This window comes from Pristis pectinata, chromosome 40 (assembly GCF_009764475.1).
Source record: "Pristis pectinata isolate sPriPec2 chromosome 40, sPriPec2.1.pri, whole genome shotgun sequence".
Taxonomy (NCBI): Eukaryota; Metazoa; Chordata; class Chondrichthyes; order Rhinopristiformes; family Pristidae; genus Pristis; species Pristis pectinata.
In genome coordinates this window covers 939883-958815 of record NC_067443.1, presented here as the reverse complement: position 1 = coordinate 958815, position 18933 = coordinate 939883, and the positions used below count along the sequence as shown (strand labels likewise).

The 18933-nt window shown below is 48.4% G+C and overlaps 1 protein-coding gene across 2 annotated transcripts in view; it reads left to right on the top strand.

Moving 5' to 3' along the window:
- The window catches only part of LOC127587486 (sorting nexin-27-like), a 55406-nt gene that overhangs the window by 22102 nt on the left and 14371 nt on the right, over positions 1-18933 (top strand). For both annotated transcript variants that reach the window (XR_007958785.1, XM_052045842.1), the window contains exons 7-9: positions 1071-1234; positions 4916-5005; positions 5879-6028. Coding sequence is in view for 1 of the 2 variants with exons in the window: in XM_052045842.1 (XP_051901802.1) it covers positions 1071-1234; positions 4916-5005; positions 5879-6028 (404 nt within the window). In the remaining variant the exon portion in view is untranslated. The remainder of the gene's footprint in view (positions 1-1070; positions 1235-4915; positions 5006-5878; positions 6029-18933) is intronic.

The following is an 18933-nucleotide window of genomic DNA, read 5'->3' as shown; positions in this document are numbered from 1 at the left end:
GTTCCCTTTACTGTCCAGAAAACTATTGATATCCCTTTTAAGAGCAGTGTGTGACCAGCCCTTCCACCTGCCGGAGGAGAGAACAGCTTCTGGGTCAACACTGCCTCACTCCTCTGACCCTAAACGCTTATTATCCCAACTGTGTCCAATCCCCTTATTCTTTTCGGTAGTGCAGCGGTTAGCCTAATGCTAACACAGCACCAGTGACCCGGGTTCAATTCCAGCCGCTGTCTGTAAGGAGTTCGTATGTTCTCCCCGTGTCTGCGTGGGTTTCCTCCGGGTGCTCTGGTTTCCTCCCACATTCCAAAGACGTACGGGTTAGGAAGTTGTGGGCGTGCTATGCTGGCGCTGGAAGCGTGGCGACACTTGCGGGCTGCCCCCAGAACACTACGCACTGTGTGTTTCGATTTATGTGTGACTAATAAAGATATCCTCTGTTATATCTTATAAAATGCATCACTTTGCACACAAACAGTGCAGAAACAGGCCCTTCAGCCCATCATGTCCGCACTGACCATCTGCACCCGTGTGCGCTAGTCCTACCCTGTGTCATCTCCAGCTTCCTCCCCACTTTGTGAGCAGCACCAGAATACACTTTGAAGTTCCGTTTCCCCCTTGAATGATTCTGGGCACTTTCTCAATCTTAAATTTTCTGCAGTTTACCATTTTTTATTCATCTTTTCCTGTATGGAAATGACAGCAGAGGGAGGATAAACTTTGTGACCTCAAACACACCGGGTGTTAGGAGCAAATTTAAGAGGAACTTTCGAAAGGAAACTTGATAAGCAGTTGTAAAGGGATATAAATGCAAGGCAGTGGGGGAAGACCAGTGTGAGGGGATTAATCCGGCTGGTCTATCAAAGAGCTAGCACAGGCACAATGGGTTGAATGGCCATGTGCTGCACAGTCCTGGTGGCACGCCGCAGTGAGGTTTGAACTCCTGTTCTGTCCAGTACTTGTTCGTACCCCATACGCATCCATACCCTGCCCTCTTTTACCCTCCCCCGTCGTTCGAGCAGGCAGTTCTGCACTCGTGGCATTGACCAGATGATCCTCCTTGCCTCTTGCAGTGCGTAAGCTGGCACCCAACGAGTTCCCTCACAAGCTGTACGTCCAGAACTACATGTCGGCTGTGCCTGGCACCTGCCTCACCGTCAGAAAGTGGCTCTTCACCATAGAGGAGGAGGCCCTTCTCAACGACAGCGCCCTCGCTGTCATCTACTTCTTCTACCAGGTAACAAGCCATCCTCTGGGCGCCCGAGGGGTTAAATCATCGGCGCTGGTTCCTTCCAGGCTGGACTTTGAGCACCACCTCCTACCCTTCCAAAGTAGTTGAAGGATTTGATGGGAACAGTGCCCGGTGCATTTAAACTGGGGAGAAGGAAGAGGCAGGGTTGGGTGAGTGATGCCTGGTGTTCAGTGTCCGGAGTTACATGTGAAGAGCAGGTTAAAGGGTTAAACGGTTGAGGGCAGCTGGCAGAGACTGGGAGTGTGTTCCATGAATTCAGAAGATCCTGGGCCAATGTATCTGAGAAAGGAAGGAGAGAGAACGCAGGAAACTGTCGGTCAGTCAGATACTGTCGGGGAAAATGCTGGAGGTCGTCAGCCCATCGAGCAGTCAGCATGGTTTTGTGGAAGGGAGATTGTATTTGACAAATTAGTCCTTTGAGGGTGTAACAGGGTGGGTCAGGAGGAACCAGCAGATGTTCTCTCTTTGAATTTCCAGAACCCAATCAGTAAAGATGCCAAGTTCAAGTTTATTGCCTTAGGCAGACGTCCCCTGGGTATAATGAGCTGTTTGCAGCAGCACAGTACGTGACTAACATAAGTTAAAATAAACGTAAATTAATATAAATTATACGTAACTTGCACAGAATAAGTGTAATGGCATTAGTGCAGATTGAGAGAGAGAGAGAGAAATAAAATCCCTGTGGAAGACGAGGGCGTGCGATGGGGGCCAGTGTCTGGCCTGGATAGGGAGCGCCTCACCAACGGAAGTCCATCAGCGTGGAGGGGTCGCTTTCTGACGGGACGCGTGGGGAGGATGAGGTCAGAGACTATTGGGGTCAGTGCTGGGCCTCACCACTTACCATCCATGTGAATGAGTCTGATGGAGGAACCGGATGATGCACTCTTCGCAAATTTACTGATGATGCACGAGGTCGCAGGACCACTCGGCCCCTCTAGCCTTCCCTGCTGTTGAACGTGATCATGGCTAATCTGCCCCAGGCCTCAGCAACTCCTGTGCCATTTCCCCATTGCCCTCACCCCTCTCCACAGCGCCTCTGGGGTAGAGAATTCTGGAAGTCTGCCAATAACCACCCCACTGCGCACCCCCCCCCCCCCCCCCCCCCCCCCCCACGATCCTCAGGGTCAAACAGTCCCCCCCTCTCAGGTGCTCCCTGTGTTGGGGAGGCTGGTGGGGCGGATCTGATATCCGCAGCAGGGCTGCAGGCACCTTCTGCCACCTGGGAACTCAGTTCGTGGCCCGGTTTCCGAATTGCAGACTGTTCGGGGTCAGGAACCTGCTGTAACCCGGGGAACCACCTGTACCTTGTGTGACCATGTTCCCTTGTTTGAGATTCTCCCACTAATGGAAACGCCCTGACATCTCCCCACTATCCTCGTCAGGATCTTGTGCCTCTCAGTAAGATCGGCCCTCGTGGGACTGCCTCCAACACTAGTGAACCCTACAGAATATAGAACTGTGCACGGTGCTCCAGGCATGGTCTCACCAATATCCTGTGCAATCCCTATAGAACATAGAACATTACAGCACAGTACAGGCCCTTTGGCCCACAATGTTGTGCTGACATTTTATCCTGCTCTAAGATCTATCTAACTCTTCCCTCCCACATAGCCTCCTCCCCCCACCCATTGCTCATCATTCATGTGTCTATCAAAGAGTCTCTTAAATGTCCCCAGTGTATCTGCCACCACCACCTCTGCCGGCAGTGCGTTCCACGCACCCACCACTCTCTGTGTAAAAAAAAAGCTTACCCCTGACATCCCCCTTATACCTTCCTCCAATCACCTTAAAATTATGTCCCCTCTTGTTAGCCATTGTTGCCCTGGGAAAAAGTCTCTGACTGTCCACTCGATCTATGCCTCTTATCATTTTGTACACCTCTGTCAAGTCACCTCTCATCCTCCTCCTCCTCCTCAAAGAGAAAAGCCCTAGCTCGCTCAACCATTGTTACTGCTGCAACGGGCTCCTTAATATCGCAATGCTCCCCTCCTCTCTGTTTCTCCCTGTCGTGTCTGGAGATTGTGTGCACTGAAATGGTGAGAAGCCAGCCCTGCTATTCTTTCATCCACGTCTGTGTGATGGCAACAGTTTACTTCCGTGTAGTCTGCGTAAGGCCTTTGACCAGGTCCTGCATGGAAGGCTTATCCAAAGGACTAGAGCCCATGGGATCCAAGTGAAGTTGGCAAATTGGATTCAGAATTTGCTTGGTAATCGGGTACAGAGGGTAGTTGGAGTGATTGGAAGCTGTGACCAGCAGGGTGCCACAGGGACCGGTGCCGGGACCCTCACTGATATACTGTATACATGGGCTGCATTTGGAGATGACGTGAGCATTGGTGGTGTGGGTGGTGAGGACAGTCTTAGACTGCAGGGCGATGTTGATCAGCTGGTAAGTCGAGAAGAGCAACGGCAGATGAGATGTGTGGGGATTCCTTTTGGAGGGACGAGTGGGGCTCCAGGGAGTCTGGAGGACCCAGAGGGACCTTGGTGGACAAGTCCAAGGATACCTGAAGGCAGCAGCCCGGGTGGATCGGTTAGTGAGGAAGACGTCAGGCATGCTTCACTCGTTGAGGCAGAGGGAAATGAGAACAGGTCACGGTCAGACCATGGCTGGACAGTTCTGGTCACTGCACTACAGAACAGATGATAGAGTGCAGAGGAGATTCAGCAGGATGTTGTGGGCTGTCAGTGGTTCGTGGAGACAGGTTCACCTTCTACAGTGCTGTTACATGGAGGTAAACACTGGCCTTGTCCGTAACAAATAACTCGTCCATCAAACTCCCTGAGCCCGTTTGCAAGAAACTTTTGTTAAATCCTGTCCTACTTTGTCCCCAGCTCTGTCTGAGTACTGCACTCTCAGAAAGATGTTAAGCCTTTAGAGGTTTCCCAAAATTGTCCCAGGAATAAGGGACTTAAGACGGTGGGGAGAGCAGAGGAGCTGGGATTGTTTTCCTTGGAGCAGAGAAGGTTGAGAGGAGATTTAATGGAGGCATTCCACATTACAAGATGGACAAACTTGGGCTCTTTTGTCTGGAGCAGCAGAGGCTGAGGGGTGATCTGTTGGAAGTGTATTAAAATTGAGGGGCGTAGATAGGGTGGACAAGCAATATCTTTTCCCCATTATTGGGCGATCCATTACCAGAGGGCATGCATTTATTTAAGGGAGAGGTGATAGGTTCAAAACAGGTGTGAGGGGTACGTTTTTTACTGAGAGAGTGGTGGATGCCTGGAATGCGTTGCCTGATTGGGTGGTGGAGGCAAATTCATTGGGGGCTTTTAAGAGGGGCTTGGATGGGCACATGAATGAGAGGAAGATGGAGGGACATGGGCATTCTGTAGGTCGGAGGGATTAGCTACGTTGTGGGCCGAAGGGCCTGTTCTGTGCTGTAATATTCTATGTCTATGTTCAACAGTCTAGATCTGAAGGAACTGCCTTCAGTGACAGGCCTCGGTGAAGAGGAAGAAAGTTTTTTTATGCAGCGCTGCCTGATGGGCATTGGAAATAGGTTCAATGGTAAGGGAGCGGGATAAATTGGAGCAGACTATTGGGAGCACCAAGGGATGTCCTGGGGAACGATGGATTCCAACTTGCTTAGCAGAAGATATTTGTGGAGGTTTTACTACCTGATGGTTTTGTTCCTGACTTGGCATCTTTCACTCCATAAGGCTGTCGAAGACGTGAAGCAGGGCTCCATCAAGCCGGGAGAGAAGACGTACCAACTGCAGAGACTGGCAGAACAGCGTAAGATGATCATGGTAAAATGTGCTTTTGTTGAAGTCTGCTCACCATTGTCACTGGGATTTCAGGGCACTGGCATGTGATCTGTTGATGAGGATGCTAACTGAAAGGGTTGGAGATTTTGGATTCAAAATCTCAATTCCATTGGTTTGGGATTGGAAGTCTGATCCAGAGATAATTGGACGAGGATTGGCAGCCTGGTAGACTGGAGTTTTGACGGAGAATTGTTCGGTCCGGAATAATTGACCATGGAGTCGGCTGGTCCAGGATCGCCGGCGCGGGGTCGGCTGGCGCAGGGTCGGTCGGTCGGTCCTGGATTGGTCAGGAATTGCTGATCTGGGACTAATGATCCAGGGTTGTGTCCCAATAACTTAGAATTGAGACACAAGGGACCACAGATGCTGGAACGTGCTGGAGGAGCTCAGCAGGGCAGGCAGCGTCTGTGGAGGCAGAGGGATAGCTGATGTTTTGGGTCAAGACCCTGTCTCAGCGCAGCTCGTTACCCAGAGCTGGTTGGTTTGGTGCTGGTGATGTAGGACGTCAGGAATTCCTGATGTGTAGCGAGTTGGAGAATGTGGATTCACTGGCCTTGATGACGGTCAGTCTGCGGTTCACGATCCAGTGTTGGTCTGTCCGGGATCAGGTCCGGCGTGCTGTCAGACTGGCCAGGCTGTGATTGGTCAGGGCCTAGGTTCCTCTGAGATTGGTCTGGGGGACCTGGATGGGCTGCGATTGGTCAGGGCCTGGGTTTCCCTATGATTGGTCCGGGCTGCGATTGGTCCAGGAGCCTGGGTTCCTCTGTGATTGGTCAGCTGTGCTGTAATACTGCTTTGCCATTAACCAGGTAGTGTCGTGCATGATGGATTCACCGCACTTCTTTCTGTCCCTAGTACTTGAACGTGGTTCGAAGCTGTGAAGGCTACAACGAGATCATCTTCCCGCACTGCGCCTGTGACTCACGGCGCAGAGGCCATGTGATCACCGCCATCAGCATCAAGCACTTTAAACTTCACGCCTGTACGGATGCTGGAGAGCTGGAGGTGGGTGCAGCGAGGGGAGGGGGAAGCAGGCAAAGCCCCTCCAGGGTGGGGCAGACCCAGTGTGGTGAAAACCCTCTCACTGGGTGTTGTGGAGGGGTTTGGATGTGGGGAGCCTGAGGTGGTGCTCCTCTGCTGCCTTTTGTCCCCGGGAGAGTCGGTCGGGGATAGTGTGGTTCAGGAGGCTTTAAACTAGTTTGCGAGGGGGGATGGGAACCAGAGGGGTAGGTCATTGGAAGAACTAAAATCAGATCTAACACACAGAGAGGCTTTGAGGAAGGAGAAGCAGAGTACAGGGTATAAAAGTAGAAAGGTAGATGGGCTAAAGTGCATTTACTTAAATGCAAGAAGTATCAGGAATAAGGGTGATGAACTGAGAGCTTGGATAAATACATGGAACTATGATATTGTGCTCTTGCAGAGACTTGGCTGTCACCAGGGCAGGAATGGATACTGAATATTCCTGGATTTCAGTGTTTTAAAAGGGATAGGGAGGGGGGGAGAAGAGGAGGAAGGGTGGCACGACTGGTCAGGGATACTATTACAGTGGCAGAAAGGGTGGATAATGTAGCAGGATCCTCTCTAGAGTCAGTATGGGTGGAAGTTAGGAACAAGAAAGGAGCAGTTACTCTACTGGGAGTATTCTATAGGCCCCCTGGTAGCAGCAGGGATACTGAGGAGCAGATTGGGAGGCAGGTTTTGGAAAGGTGTAAGAATAACAGGGTTGTTATCATGGGAGGCTTCAACTTCCCAAATATTGATTAGCACCTGCTTAGTGCCAAAGGTTTAGACGGGGCAGAGTTTGTAAAGTGTGTCCAGGACTGAGTCCTGTCACAGTACGTTGACAGGCCGACTAGAGGGAATGCCATATTAGATCCAGTATTAGGGAATGAACCGGGTCAGGTGACAGATCTATCAGTGGGTGAGCATTTGCGGGACAGTGATCACCGCTCTCTAACCTTCAGCTTTGTCATGGACAAGGATAGGAGCAAAGAGGACAGGAAGATATTTAACTGGGGAAGGGCAAATTATGAGGCTATAAGGCTAGAACTTGCGAGTATGAATTGGGATGACAGTTTTGAAGGGAAATGTACTATGGAGATGTGGTTGTTGCTCAGGGATATCTTGCAGGATGTTAGGGATAAACGTCACGGTGAGGCAGAGAAAGAATGGCAGTGTGAAGGAACCATGGGTGACGAGGTGGAACAACTAGCTAGGAGGAAGGCGGCAGCATACATAAGGTGTAGGCAGCAAGGATCAGATAGGTCTTTTGAGGAATATAAGGTAGCAAAGAAGGAACTTAAGAAGGGGCTGAGGAGAGCAAGAAGGGGACGTGAAAAGGCCTTGGCGAGTAGGGTTAAGGAAAACCACAAGGCTTTTTTCACTTATGTGAAGAGCAGAAGGATGACGAGAGTATAGGACCGACTAGAGACAAAGGTGGGAAGATGTGCCTGGAAGCTGTGGAAGTGGGTGAGGTCCTCAATGAATACTTCAGTATTCATCAAGGAGAAGGGCCTTGATGACGCTGAGGACAGTGTTGGTAAGGGTAATGTTCTAGAGTATTTAGCTGTCAAGAGAGAGGATGTGTTGGAGCTGTTAGAAAATAGTAGGACAGATAAGTCCCCAGGGCCTGACGGAATATTCCCCAGGCTGCTCCGCGAGATGAGGGAGGAGATTGCTGAACCGTTGGCTAGGATCTTTGAGTCCTCTTTGTCCACGGGAATACCATAGAACAACACAGGCCCTTCAGCCCACCGTGCTGTGCTGACCTTTAAACCATGCCTAAGACTGACTAACCCCTTCCTCCCACATATCCCCCTATTTTAAATTCTTCCATATGCTTATCTAACAATCTCTTGAACTTGACCAATGTATCAGCCTCCACCACCACCCCAGGCAGCGCATACCATGCCCCAACCACTCTCTGGGTAAAACACCTTCCTCTGATATCTCCCTTGAACTTCCCACCCATTACTTTAAAGCCATGACCTCTTGTATTGAGCATTGGTGCCCTGGGAAAGAGGCACTGGCTGTCCACTCTATCTATGCCTCTTAATATTTTGTATATCATGTCTTCCCTCATCCTCCTCTCCAAAGAGTAAAGCCCTAGCGCCCTTAGTCTCTCCTCATAATCCATACTCTCCAAACCAGGCAGCATCCTTGTAAATCTCCTCTGCACCCTTTCCAACGCCTCCACATCCTTCCTATAATGAGGCGACCAGAACTGGACACAGTACTCCAAGTGTGGTCTAACTAGAGTTTTGTAGGGCTGTATCATTACCTCGCGGCTCTCAAACTCGATCCCACAACTTATGAAAGCTAACATCACATAAGCTTTCTTAACTACCCTATCCACCTGTGAGGCAACTTTCAGTGATCTGTGGATATGAACCCCCAGATCCCTCTGCTCCTCTACACTGCCCAGAATCCTGCCATTAACCTTGTACTCCGCCTTGCAGTTTGTTCTTTCAAAGTGTACCACCTCACACTGCACCAGATTGAACTCCATCTGCCACTTCTCAGCCCATCTCTGCATCTTATCAATGTCCCTCTGCAAGCTTCGACAGCCCTCCACACTATCTACAACACCACCGAACTTTGTGTCGTCTGCAAACTTGCTAACCCAGCCTTCCACCCCCTCATCCAAGTCATTAATAAATATCACGAAAAGTAGAGGTCCCAGAACCGATCCCTGTGGGACACCACTTCTCACAGCCCTCCAATCCGAATGCACTCCCTCCACCACAGCCCTCTGCTTTCTACAGGCAAGCCAATTCTGAATCCACACGTCCAAGCATCCCTGGATCCCCTGTCCTCTGACCTTCTGAAGAAGCCTACCATGTGGAACCTTGTCAGACGCCTTACTAAAATCCATGTAGACCACATCTACTGCACTACCCTCATCAATCTTCCTGGTCACCTCATCAAAGAACCCTATCAGGCTTGTGAGGCAAGATCTTCCCTTCACAAAGCCATGCTGGCTGTCCCTAATCAGTCCATGATTCTCTAAATGCACATAGATCCTATCTCTCAGAATCCTTTCTAACAGCTTGCCCACCACAGACGTTAGGCTCACTGGTCTGTAATTCCCTGGACTATCCCTACTACCTTTTTTGAATAAGGGGACAACATTCGCCACCCTCCAATCCTCTGGTACCATTCCCATGGACAACGAGGACTCAGAGATCCTAACCAACGATTCAGCAATCTCCTCCCTCGCCTCACGAGCAGCCTGGGGGATATTCCGTCAGGCCCCGGGGACTTATCTGTCCCAATACTTTCTAACAGCTCCAACACATCCTCTCTCTTGACGGCTAAGTACTCTAGAACATTACCCTTACCAACACGTCCTCAGGGTCATCAAGACCCCTCTCCTTGGTGAATACTGAAGAGAAATATTCATTGAGGACCTCGCCCACTTCCACAGCTTCCAGGCACATCTTCCCACCTTTGTCTCTAATCGGTCCTACCTTTACTCTCGTCATCCTTCTGCTCTTCACATAAGTGAAAAAAGCCTTGTGATTTTCCTTAACCCTACTCACCAAGGCCTTTTCATGTCCCCTTCTTGCTCTCCTCAGCCCCTTCCTTGCTACCTTATATTCCTCAAAAGACCTATCTGATCCTTGCTTCCTAAACCTTATGTATGCTGCCGCCTTCCTCCTAGCTAGTTGTTCCATCTCTCTTGTCACCCATGGTTCCGTCACGCTGCCATTCTTTCTCTGCCTCACCGGGACAAGTTTATCCCTAACATCCTGCAAGATATCTCTGAGCAACGACCACATCTCCATAGTACATTTCCCTTCAAAACTGTCATCCCAATTCACACTTGCAAGTTCTAGCCTTATAGCCTCATAATTTGCCCTTCCCCAATTAAATATCTTCCTGTCCTCTTTGCTCCTATCCTTGTCCATGACAATGCTAAAGGTTATGGAGCAGTGGTCACTGTCCCGCAAATGCTCACCCACTGAGAGATCTGTCACCTGACCCGGTTCATTCCCTAATACTGGATCTAATATGGCATTCCCTCTAGTCGGCCTGTCAATGTACTGTGACAGGACTCAGTCCTGGACACACTTTACAAACTCTGCCCCGTCTAAACCTTTGGCACTAAGCAGGTGCCAATCAATATTTGGGAAGTTGAAGTCTCCTGTGATAACAACCCTGTTATTCTTGCACCTTTCCAAAATCTGCCTCCCAGTCTGCTCCTCAGTATCCCTACTGCTACCAGGGGGACTACAGAATACTCCCAGTAGAGTAACTGCTCCTTTCTTGTTCCTACCTTCCACCCATACTGACTCTAGAGAGGATCCTTCTACATTATCCACCCTTTCTGCAGTCTGATCCTTGCTCCAGAGGATTGGAGGGTGGCAAATGTCCCCTTATTCAAAAAAGCAAGTAGGGATAGTCCAGGGTATTATAGACCAGAGAGCCTTACGTCTGTTGGAAAAGATTCTTAGAGATAAGATCTATGGGCATTTAGAGAATCATGGTCTGATTAGGGACAGCCAGCATGGCTTTGTGAAGGGAAGATCTTGCCTCACAAGCCTGATAGGGTTCTTTGATGAGGTTACCAGGAAGATTGATGAGGGTAGTGCAGTAGATGTGGTCTACATGGATTTTAGTAAGGCGTCTGACAAGGTTCCACATGGTAGGCTTCTTCAGAAGGTCAGAGGACAGGGGATCCAGGGATGCTTGGACGTGTGGATTCTGAATTGGCTTGCTTGTAGAAAGCAGAAGGTTGTAGTGCAGGGAGTGCATTCGGATTGGAGGGCTGTGACTAGTGGTGTCCCACAAGGATCGGTTTTGGGACCTCTAATTTTCGTGATTTTTATTAATGACTTGGATGAGGGTGTAGAAGGGCGGATTGGCAAGTTTGCAGACGACACAAAGGTCGGATAGTATGGAGGACTGTCGAAGATTTCAGAGGGTCATTGGTAGGATGCAGAGCTGGGCTGAGAAGTGGCAGATGGAGTTCAGTCTGGTGCAGTGTGAGGTGGCACACTTTGGAAGGACAAACTCCAAGGCAGAGTACAAATGGCAGGATTCTGGGTAGTGTGGAGGAGCAGAAGGATCTGGGGGTTCATATCCACAGGTCCCTGAAAGTTGCCTCACAGGTGGTTAGGGTAGTTAAGAAAGTTTATGAGATGTTAGCTTTCATAAGTCGTGGGATCGAGTTTAAGAGCCACAAGGTAATGCTGCAGCTCTACAAAACTCTGGTTAGACCACACTTGGAGTACTGTGTCCAGTTCTGGTTGCCTCATTATAGGAAGGATGTGGAAGCATTGGAAAGGGTGCAGAGGAGATTTACCAGGATGCTGCCTGGTTTGGAGAGTACGCATTATGAGGAGAGACTAAGGGAGCTGGGGCTTTACTCCTTGAAGAGGAGGAGGATGAGGGTGTCAAAGTCGACCCGTGCTTCTGCTAAAAAAAATCAGACAACAGCAGAACCAAAGATCTTGCGATAAATGCGTTATTAGCTTTCACTAGCGGGAGTAGGGGAATACAGAGAGAGAGTCAACCATGTAACCCTAACTCTATATTGAAACCCACTCAAAGAAGAATCGGCTACAGTGTACCTTTATACTCATTTTCATGGGAAAACTAGGTGAGAAGTGACGCTTACACAGGTAGTTGTTTACATAAAGTTTCTGGCATAACAAGATTTGTCTCAGAAAAAAAACTACTACTTCCCCACTTGCATCTGGCATTGAAACTAGAGAAAACTAAATCACACCATACGTGAGATCATTCTTTACCTTGAGAACCCACTTACAATGAAAAGCATACTAAGAAGCATTCTCTTACACTGCCAGTTGTTAACCCTTGCATTCCCAGCTATCTTTTATATTACCTCCTCTATCTTTTCATGATAAACAGTTCTATAAAGCGAGAGACCGAGTACAATACTGTGCTATTAACAGAAAGAGATAGCGTGCTAGAATGATTACAACAATAATAATACTGTTTAAAAACTAGTCCCAGAATACTTATGAATGCACTAATTGTCCATTTTCCCCCCAACATGTTGTCTTTTCCCTCGAACAATCTTTTTGCGGTCGGAATGATGTATCCACCGAGGTTGCCCTTCGACCTTTACCGCCATGGGCGTAGTGAGTAGCACTTGAAAGGGGCCTTTCCACCTTGGTGACAATTTTTTACGCTCCCAATTTCTTATCAAGACGTAATCTCCAGGCTGGATTCTCCATTCCTTGGTGTTGTCCTCTTCTCTGAGCGTTACGAACCTGTGAATGTAGAATCTTAAGAACATCAGTTAATTTCTGTACATAAGTAATCATTCTCTCACTAAGGGCATGAAGGTCAAGACACGCATCTATGTTTTTATCTGCAGCCCATGGTGTGCGCAGCGGTTTTCCAAATAGTACTTCTGCTGGAGTTAGTCCTGTACTAGTGTGTGGTGTAATTCTTACTTCAAAGAGGGCCAAAGGCAGTACCTTCAGCCAATTCAATCCTGCCTCCTCAGTTAATTTAGCCAACTTATTCTTTAGTGTACCATTTACTCTCTCCACAGTCCCAGCTGCCTGTGGATGATGGGTGCAGTGAAATTGTTGTTTTATTTTGAAATGCTGGCATAACTCCTCATTTATCTCAGCAGTAAAATGTGGCCCATTGTCTGAACTAATAATGGTAGGAAGCCCAAACCGAGGTATTATTCCCCGTAGTATAATTCCTACCGTCGCTTCTGCTGTGGCTTTCGCTGTCGGTGTTGCTTCTATCCACCTGCTAAAAAGATCAATAATAACAAGAGAGTACTTGTAACCCTGTACTCTAGGCAATTCTATAAAATCAATCTGTATGAGCTCAAACGGGCCTGTAGGCATTTTTGTCCTACCCGGAGGACACTTAACTGCTTTACCAGGATTATTCTTCTGGCGAATATTACGTTCTTATGCCTTTCTTTGTGCCTCCTTCCTCAGATTGAGGAGCCATCAGGTTTGTAGTGCCACTCCCACCATCCCCTCCTTGCCCCGATGAGTCATTGCCTGTATGTAATTCAGTAAAGTAGGCAAAAATGCATCTGGTACACAAACTTATCCAGCAGGGGTGGTCCATGACCGTGTGTCAGGATCTCTGGTGCGCCCTCTCTGTTTCCATAGTTCAATTTGATTTGCAGGGGCGTCCCCCTGACGTTTCACTACACTCCCCACGTCAGGCAGGGCCGTTCTATTCAAGAGTTGTTTGTCTCCGTCTGAGTAAACAGTAAGGGGTCCCTGGATAGCAGCGGCATTTGCGATTGTATCCATGTAGGCATTTCCTAGGGAAATGGGATCTTGGTCTTTAGTGTGTGCATCACACTTGATTATTGCTAGTTGGGATAGGGACGCCAGGAGGTTTGAAATAAACAAAGCAGTCTTAATAGGAGTGCCTGATGAAGTCAGAAATCCACGGTGCTGCCATAGTGCACCAAAGTCATGGCAACCCCAAAGGCATATTGCGAGTCTGTGTAAATGTTAAGGGAAATACCATTTCCTTTGATGCAGGCACGTGTTAAAGCAAACATCTCAGCTTGTTGTGCAGAGAGATGCTGAAAGGCTGCGGCTTCTATTACTGTATCAGTTCCCAGTACGATTGAATACCCAGATCATCGCTGGCCTTGGTCATCTATAAAGGATGAGCCATCCACAAACCAGGTTACGGCTCCACCAATCGGACAGTCCTTTAAATCCTCACGAGCTGAAGTTAGAAGATGATTTCTCTGTAGACGGTCATGATCAGGCTCCGAGATTTCTGAAGGTGGCTGTGTCAGAAAAGAAGCTGGATTAACAGTTGTACAATTGTGGAAGGTCAGGTATGGATTGGCCAGCAGGGAGACCTTGTATCTCCCTAGTCGTGCTTGAGTCAAGTGGCGAGATAGTTCTGATGTTATCAGGGCAGCGGCCAAATGCTGCATGTAAACCTGAACCGGCTGGTGTAGGGTAGTGTTAGCAGCTGCAGAAACAATGTCATGTAAAGCCGGTAAAATTTGTGTACGCGGAGGCATTCCCTGTGCCACAGGGTCCAGTTTGACAGAAAAATAGGCTACAGGTCTCCGGACATCACCATGATATTGGGTAAGCACAGCTGTGGCGCACCCTTGCGTAACCGTAATGTAAAGTTGGAATGGGCGGTCATAGAGAGGTCATCCAAGTGCGAGAGCAGAGCGCAAGGCTCCTTTTCATTTACCAACCCCAAAAAGGCCAACATTTGTTTCGGTGTGTGAGGGGCAGGGTAATTAGTGATGGGAGTAGTGCGAGCTGGAGTGAGTTTTCTCTCTGTGGCGCTCAACATGATTCCCAAGAATTTTACCCTGCGTTACCTTCCGTCGGGGAATGACATATCCCCATCCGTGCAGTGCCTTCACGAGATTCAGTATCCCTGTCATTTGTCTCTTTGTCCGGGCTGGCCAGCAACAGGTCATCCACGTATTAAATGACAGTGGAACCACCAGGAAGAGTTAATGATGTCAGCTGTTCCCGAAGGGTCTGCGAGAAAATTGTAGGTGAATGAATAAAACCTTGCGGAAGTCGCGTTCATGTATATTGCTGTCGCTCGTGTGAAAGCAAAAAGATATTGGCTGTCTGGGTGTAGAGGAACTGCAAAGAAGGCATGCTGTAAATACCGTAGATGTTGCAGGAATGAGACACAATATAGTAGCTGGATTTGGCACAATAGGATGCATTGGCATCACAATGTCATTGATAGCACGTAAATCTTGCACTAGGTGCCACTCAGAGCGTCCAGGTTTCGGAACTGGGAAAATCGGTGTGTTGCAGGGTGAATGACAGGGTACGAGAATACCTTGACGTACCAACGAATGCACCAGCTCCCTTATGCCTTCACGTGCTTCTGGCTTTAAAGGGTACTGTGGTATTGACAGCGGCTGGGTGTCGGGTTTTACCAATATGCGTACTGGCGCACAGGTAGTTTTTCCTACCTCATATGGAGATGCAGACCAGACCTCGTCAGGAATTTCCTTCTTATCCTGTGACCGATGGTGTTTCAATATGCCGAAAACCTCCTGAGCCGTCATCCAATATGTCAACACACTTTGAGGGACCTCCTGCTTAGTAGTCAAATTAGGATCAGCAAGATTCACCAAGCACTGTGTCAAAACATGGAACAATTACAGCACAATTCAGGCCCTTCGGCCCACAAAGCTGTGCCAAACATGTCCCTACCTTAGAAATTACTAGGCTTACCCATAGCCCTCTATTTTACTCAGCTCCATATACCTATCTAACAGTCTCTTGAAAGACCCTATCGCATCCGCTGCCACCACCGTTTCCAGCAGCCCATTCCAGGCACTCACCACTCTTTGAGTAAAAAACTTACCCCTGACATCTCCTCTATATCTACTTCCCAGCACCTTAAACCTATGTCCTCTTGTGGCCACCAATTCAGCCCTGGGGAAAAGCCTCTGACTATCTAACCTATCAGTACCTCTCATCATCTTATACACCTCAATCAGGTCCCCCCCTCATCCTCCGTCTCTCCAAGGAGAAAAGGCCCAGTTCCCTCAACCTGCTTTCATAAGGCATGCTCTGCATTCCAGGCAGCATCCTTGTAAATCTCTGCACCCTCTCTTATGGCTTCCACATCTTTCCTGTAGTGAGGCGACCAAAACTGAGCACAATACTCCAAGTGGGGTCTGACCAGGGACCTATATAGCTGCCACAATACCTTTCGGCTCCTAAATTCAATTCCCCGATTGATGAAGGACAATACACCATATGCCGCCTTAACCACAGAGTCAACCTGCGCAGCCGCTTTGAGCATCCTATGGACTCGGATCCCAAGATCCCTCTGATCCTCCACACTGCCAAGTATATAGGTAGGTCAAATATGTTGGCGAATATAGTATTAACTACCATTAATACTATATTCGCCAACATATTTGACCTACCAAAATGAACCACTTCACACTTATCTGGGTTGAACTGCATCTGCCACTTCCCAGCCCAACTCTGCATCCTATCTATGTCCCTCTGTAACCTCTGACAGCCCTCCAAACTATCCACAACACCCCCAACCTTCGTGTCATCCACAAACTTACTAACTCACCCCTCCACTTCCTCATCCAGGTCATTTATAAAAATCACAAATAGTAAGGGTCCCAGTACCGAGGTACACCACTGGTCACCTCCACTCAGAATCTGACCCTTCAACAACCACTCTTTGCCTTCTGTGGGCCAGCCAGTTCTGGATCCACATTGCAATGTCCCCTTGGATCCCATGTCTCCTCACCTTCTCCATAAGCCTCGCATGGGGTACCTTATCAAACACCTTGCTGAAATCCATATGCACTACATCTACTGCTCTCCCTTCATCTATGTGCTTAGTCACATCCTCAAAAAAATTCAATCAGGCTTGTAAGGCAGGACCTGCCCTTAACAAACCCATGTTGACTATTCCTAATCATATTATACCTCTCCAAATGTTCATAAATCCTGCCTCTCAGGATCTTCTCCATCAGCTTACCAACCACTGAGGTGAGAATCACCGGTCTATAATTCCCTGGGTTATCCCTACTCCCCTTCTTGAATAAGGGAACAACATCCACAACCCTCCAATCTTCCGGAACCTCTCCCGTCTCCATGGACGACACAAAGATCATCGTCAGAGGCTCCGCAGTCTCCTCCCACAGCAACCTGGGGTACATCTCATCCGGTCTCGGCAACTTATCTAACTTGATACTTTCCAAAACTGTCAGCACCACCTCTTTTCTAATATCTACATGCTCAAGCTTTTCAGGCCGCTGCAAGTCCCCACTACAATCCACCAGATCTTTTTCCATGGTGAATGCTGACGTAAAGTATTCATTAAGTACCTCCGCTATTTTTTCCTGATCCATACACACTTTCCCACTGCTGCACTTAATAGGCCTGATCCTTTCGCATTTCATCCTCTTACTCTTCACGTACTTGTAGAATTCCTTGGGGTTTTCCTTAATCCTGCCCGCCAAGGCCTTCTCATGTCCCCTTCTGGCTCTCCTAATCTCTTTCTTAAGTTCCTTCCTTTTAGCCTTGTACTCCTCCAGATCTCTAACGTTACCTAGCTCTCTGTACCTTTTGTATGCTTTTCTTTTCCTTTTGACTAGATTTATTACAGCCTTCGTACACCACGGTTCCTGTATCCTATCATGATTCCCCTGCCTCATCGGAACATGTCTGTGCAGAGCTCCACACAAATATCCCCTGAATATTTGCCACATATCTTCCGTACTTTTCCCAGAGAACATCTGTTCCCAATTTAATCTTCCAATTTGCTGCCTGCGAGCCTCATGATTCCCTTTACTCCAAGTAAAGTCTGTCTGTTCCTATCCCTCTCCAGTGCTAACGTAAAGGAGATAGAATTATGATCACTATCACCAAAATGTTCACCCACTGAGAGATCTGACACCGGACCAGGTTCATTACCCAATATCAAATCAAGCACAGCCTCTCCTCTTGTAGGTCTATCTACATACTGTGTCAAGAACCCTTCCTGAACACACCTGACCTACTCCACCCCATCTAAACCCCTCGCTGTCTGGAGATGCCAGTCGATGTTTGGGAAATTAAAATCCCCATCACAACAACTCTGTTATTCTCACACCTTTCTAGGATCTGCTTCCCTATCTGCTCCTCAATAACCCTGTCACCATTGGGCGGCCTATATAAAAACAAAACACCCAGCACCATTATCGACCCCTTCCTGTTCCTAACCTCCACCCTCAGAGACTCTGTAGAGAATCCCTCCACAATGTCCACCTTTTCCGCGGCCGTGACACTACCTCTGATCAACAGTGCCACTCCCCCACCTCTCTTGCCTCCCTCCCTGTCCTTCCTGAACCATCTAAAACCCGGCACTTGAATCAACCATTCCAGCCCCGGAGCCATCCAAGTGTCTGTAATGGCCACCACATCATAGCTCCAAGTATTGATCCAAGCTCTAAGCTCATCCGCCTTGTTCACAACACTCCTTGCGTTAAAATAGACACATCTCAAGCCTGTCTGATCACGTCCCTTCTCTGCCTATGGTACTTACTCCTAGCCTCCTCTATTTGAGAGCCAAACACCTCTTCCCCAGTCTCTCCAGTACGGATCCCACCCCCAACAATTCTAGTTTAAGCTCTCCTCGATAGTCTTAGTAAACCTCCCCGCCACTATGTTGGTCCCCCTGGGATTCAAGTGCAACCCGTCCTCTTTGAACAGGTCATACCTGCCCCAAAAGAGGCCCCAGTGATCCAGAAAACTGAATCCTTGCTCCTTACTCCAATCCCTCAACCACACATTTAACCCCCTCCTCATTTTGTTCCTATACCCACTGTAACTTAGCACAGGCAGTAATCCGGAAATCACTACCACAACGCCGTGCCGAACATGTCCCTACCCTAGAAATTACTAGGCTTACCCATCGCCCTTTATTTTTCTTTGCTCCATGTACCGATCCAACTGTCTCTTAAAAAACCCACCCCTGCACTTCCTCATCCAGGTCGTTTATAAAAATCACAAAGAGTAAGGGTCCCAGCACAGATCCCTGAGGTACACCACTGGTCACCGACCTCCACGCAGAATATGACCCTTCAACAACCATTTTTTGCCTTCTGTGGACCAGCCAGTTCTGGATCCACACTGCAATGTCCCCCTGGATCCCATGTCTCCTCACCTTCTCCATAAGCCTTCCACGGGGTACCTTCTCAAATGCTTTGCTGAAATCCATATACACTACATCTACTGCTCTCCCGTCATCGATGTGTTTTGTCATATCCTCAAAAAAATTCAATCAGGCTCGTAAAGCAGGACCTGCCCTTGACAAAGCCATGCTGACTATTCCTAATCATATTATACCTCTCCAAATGTTCACAAATCCTGCCTCTCAGGATCTTCTCCATCAGCTTACCAACCACTGAGTTGAGACTCACTGGTCTA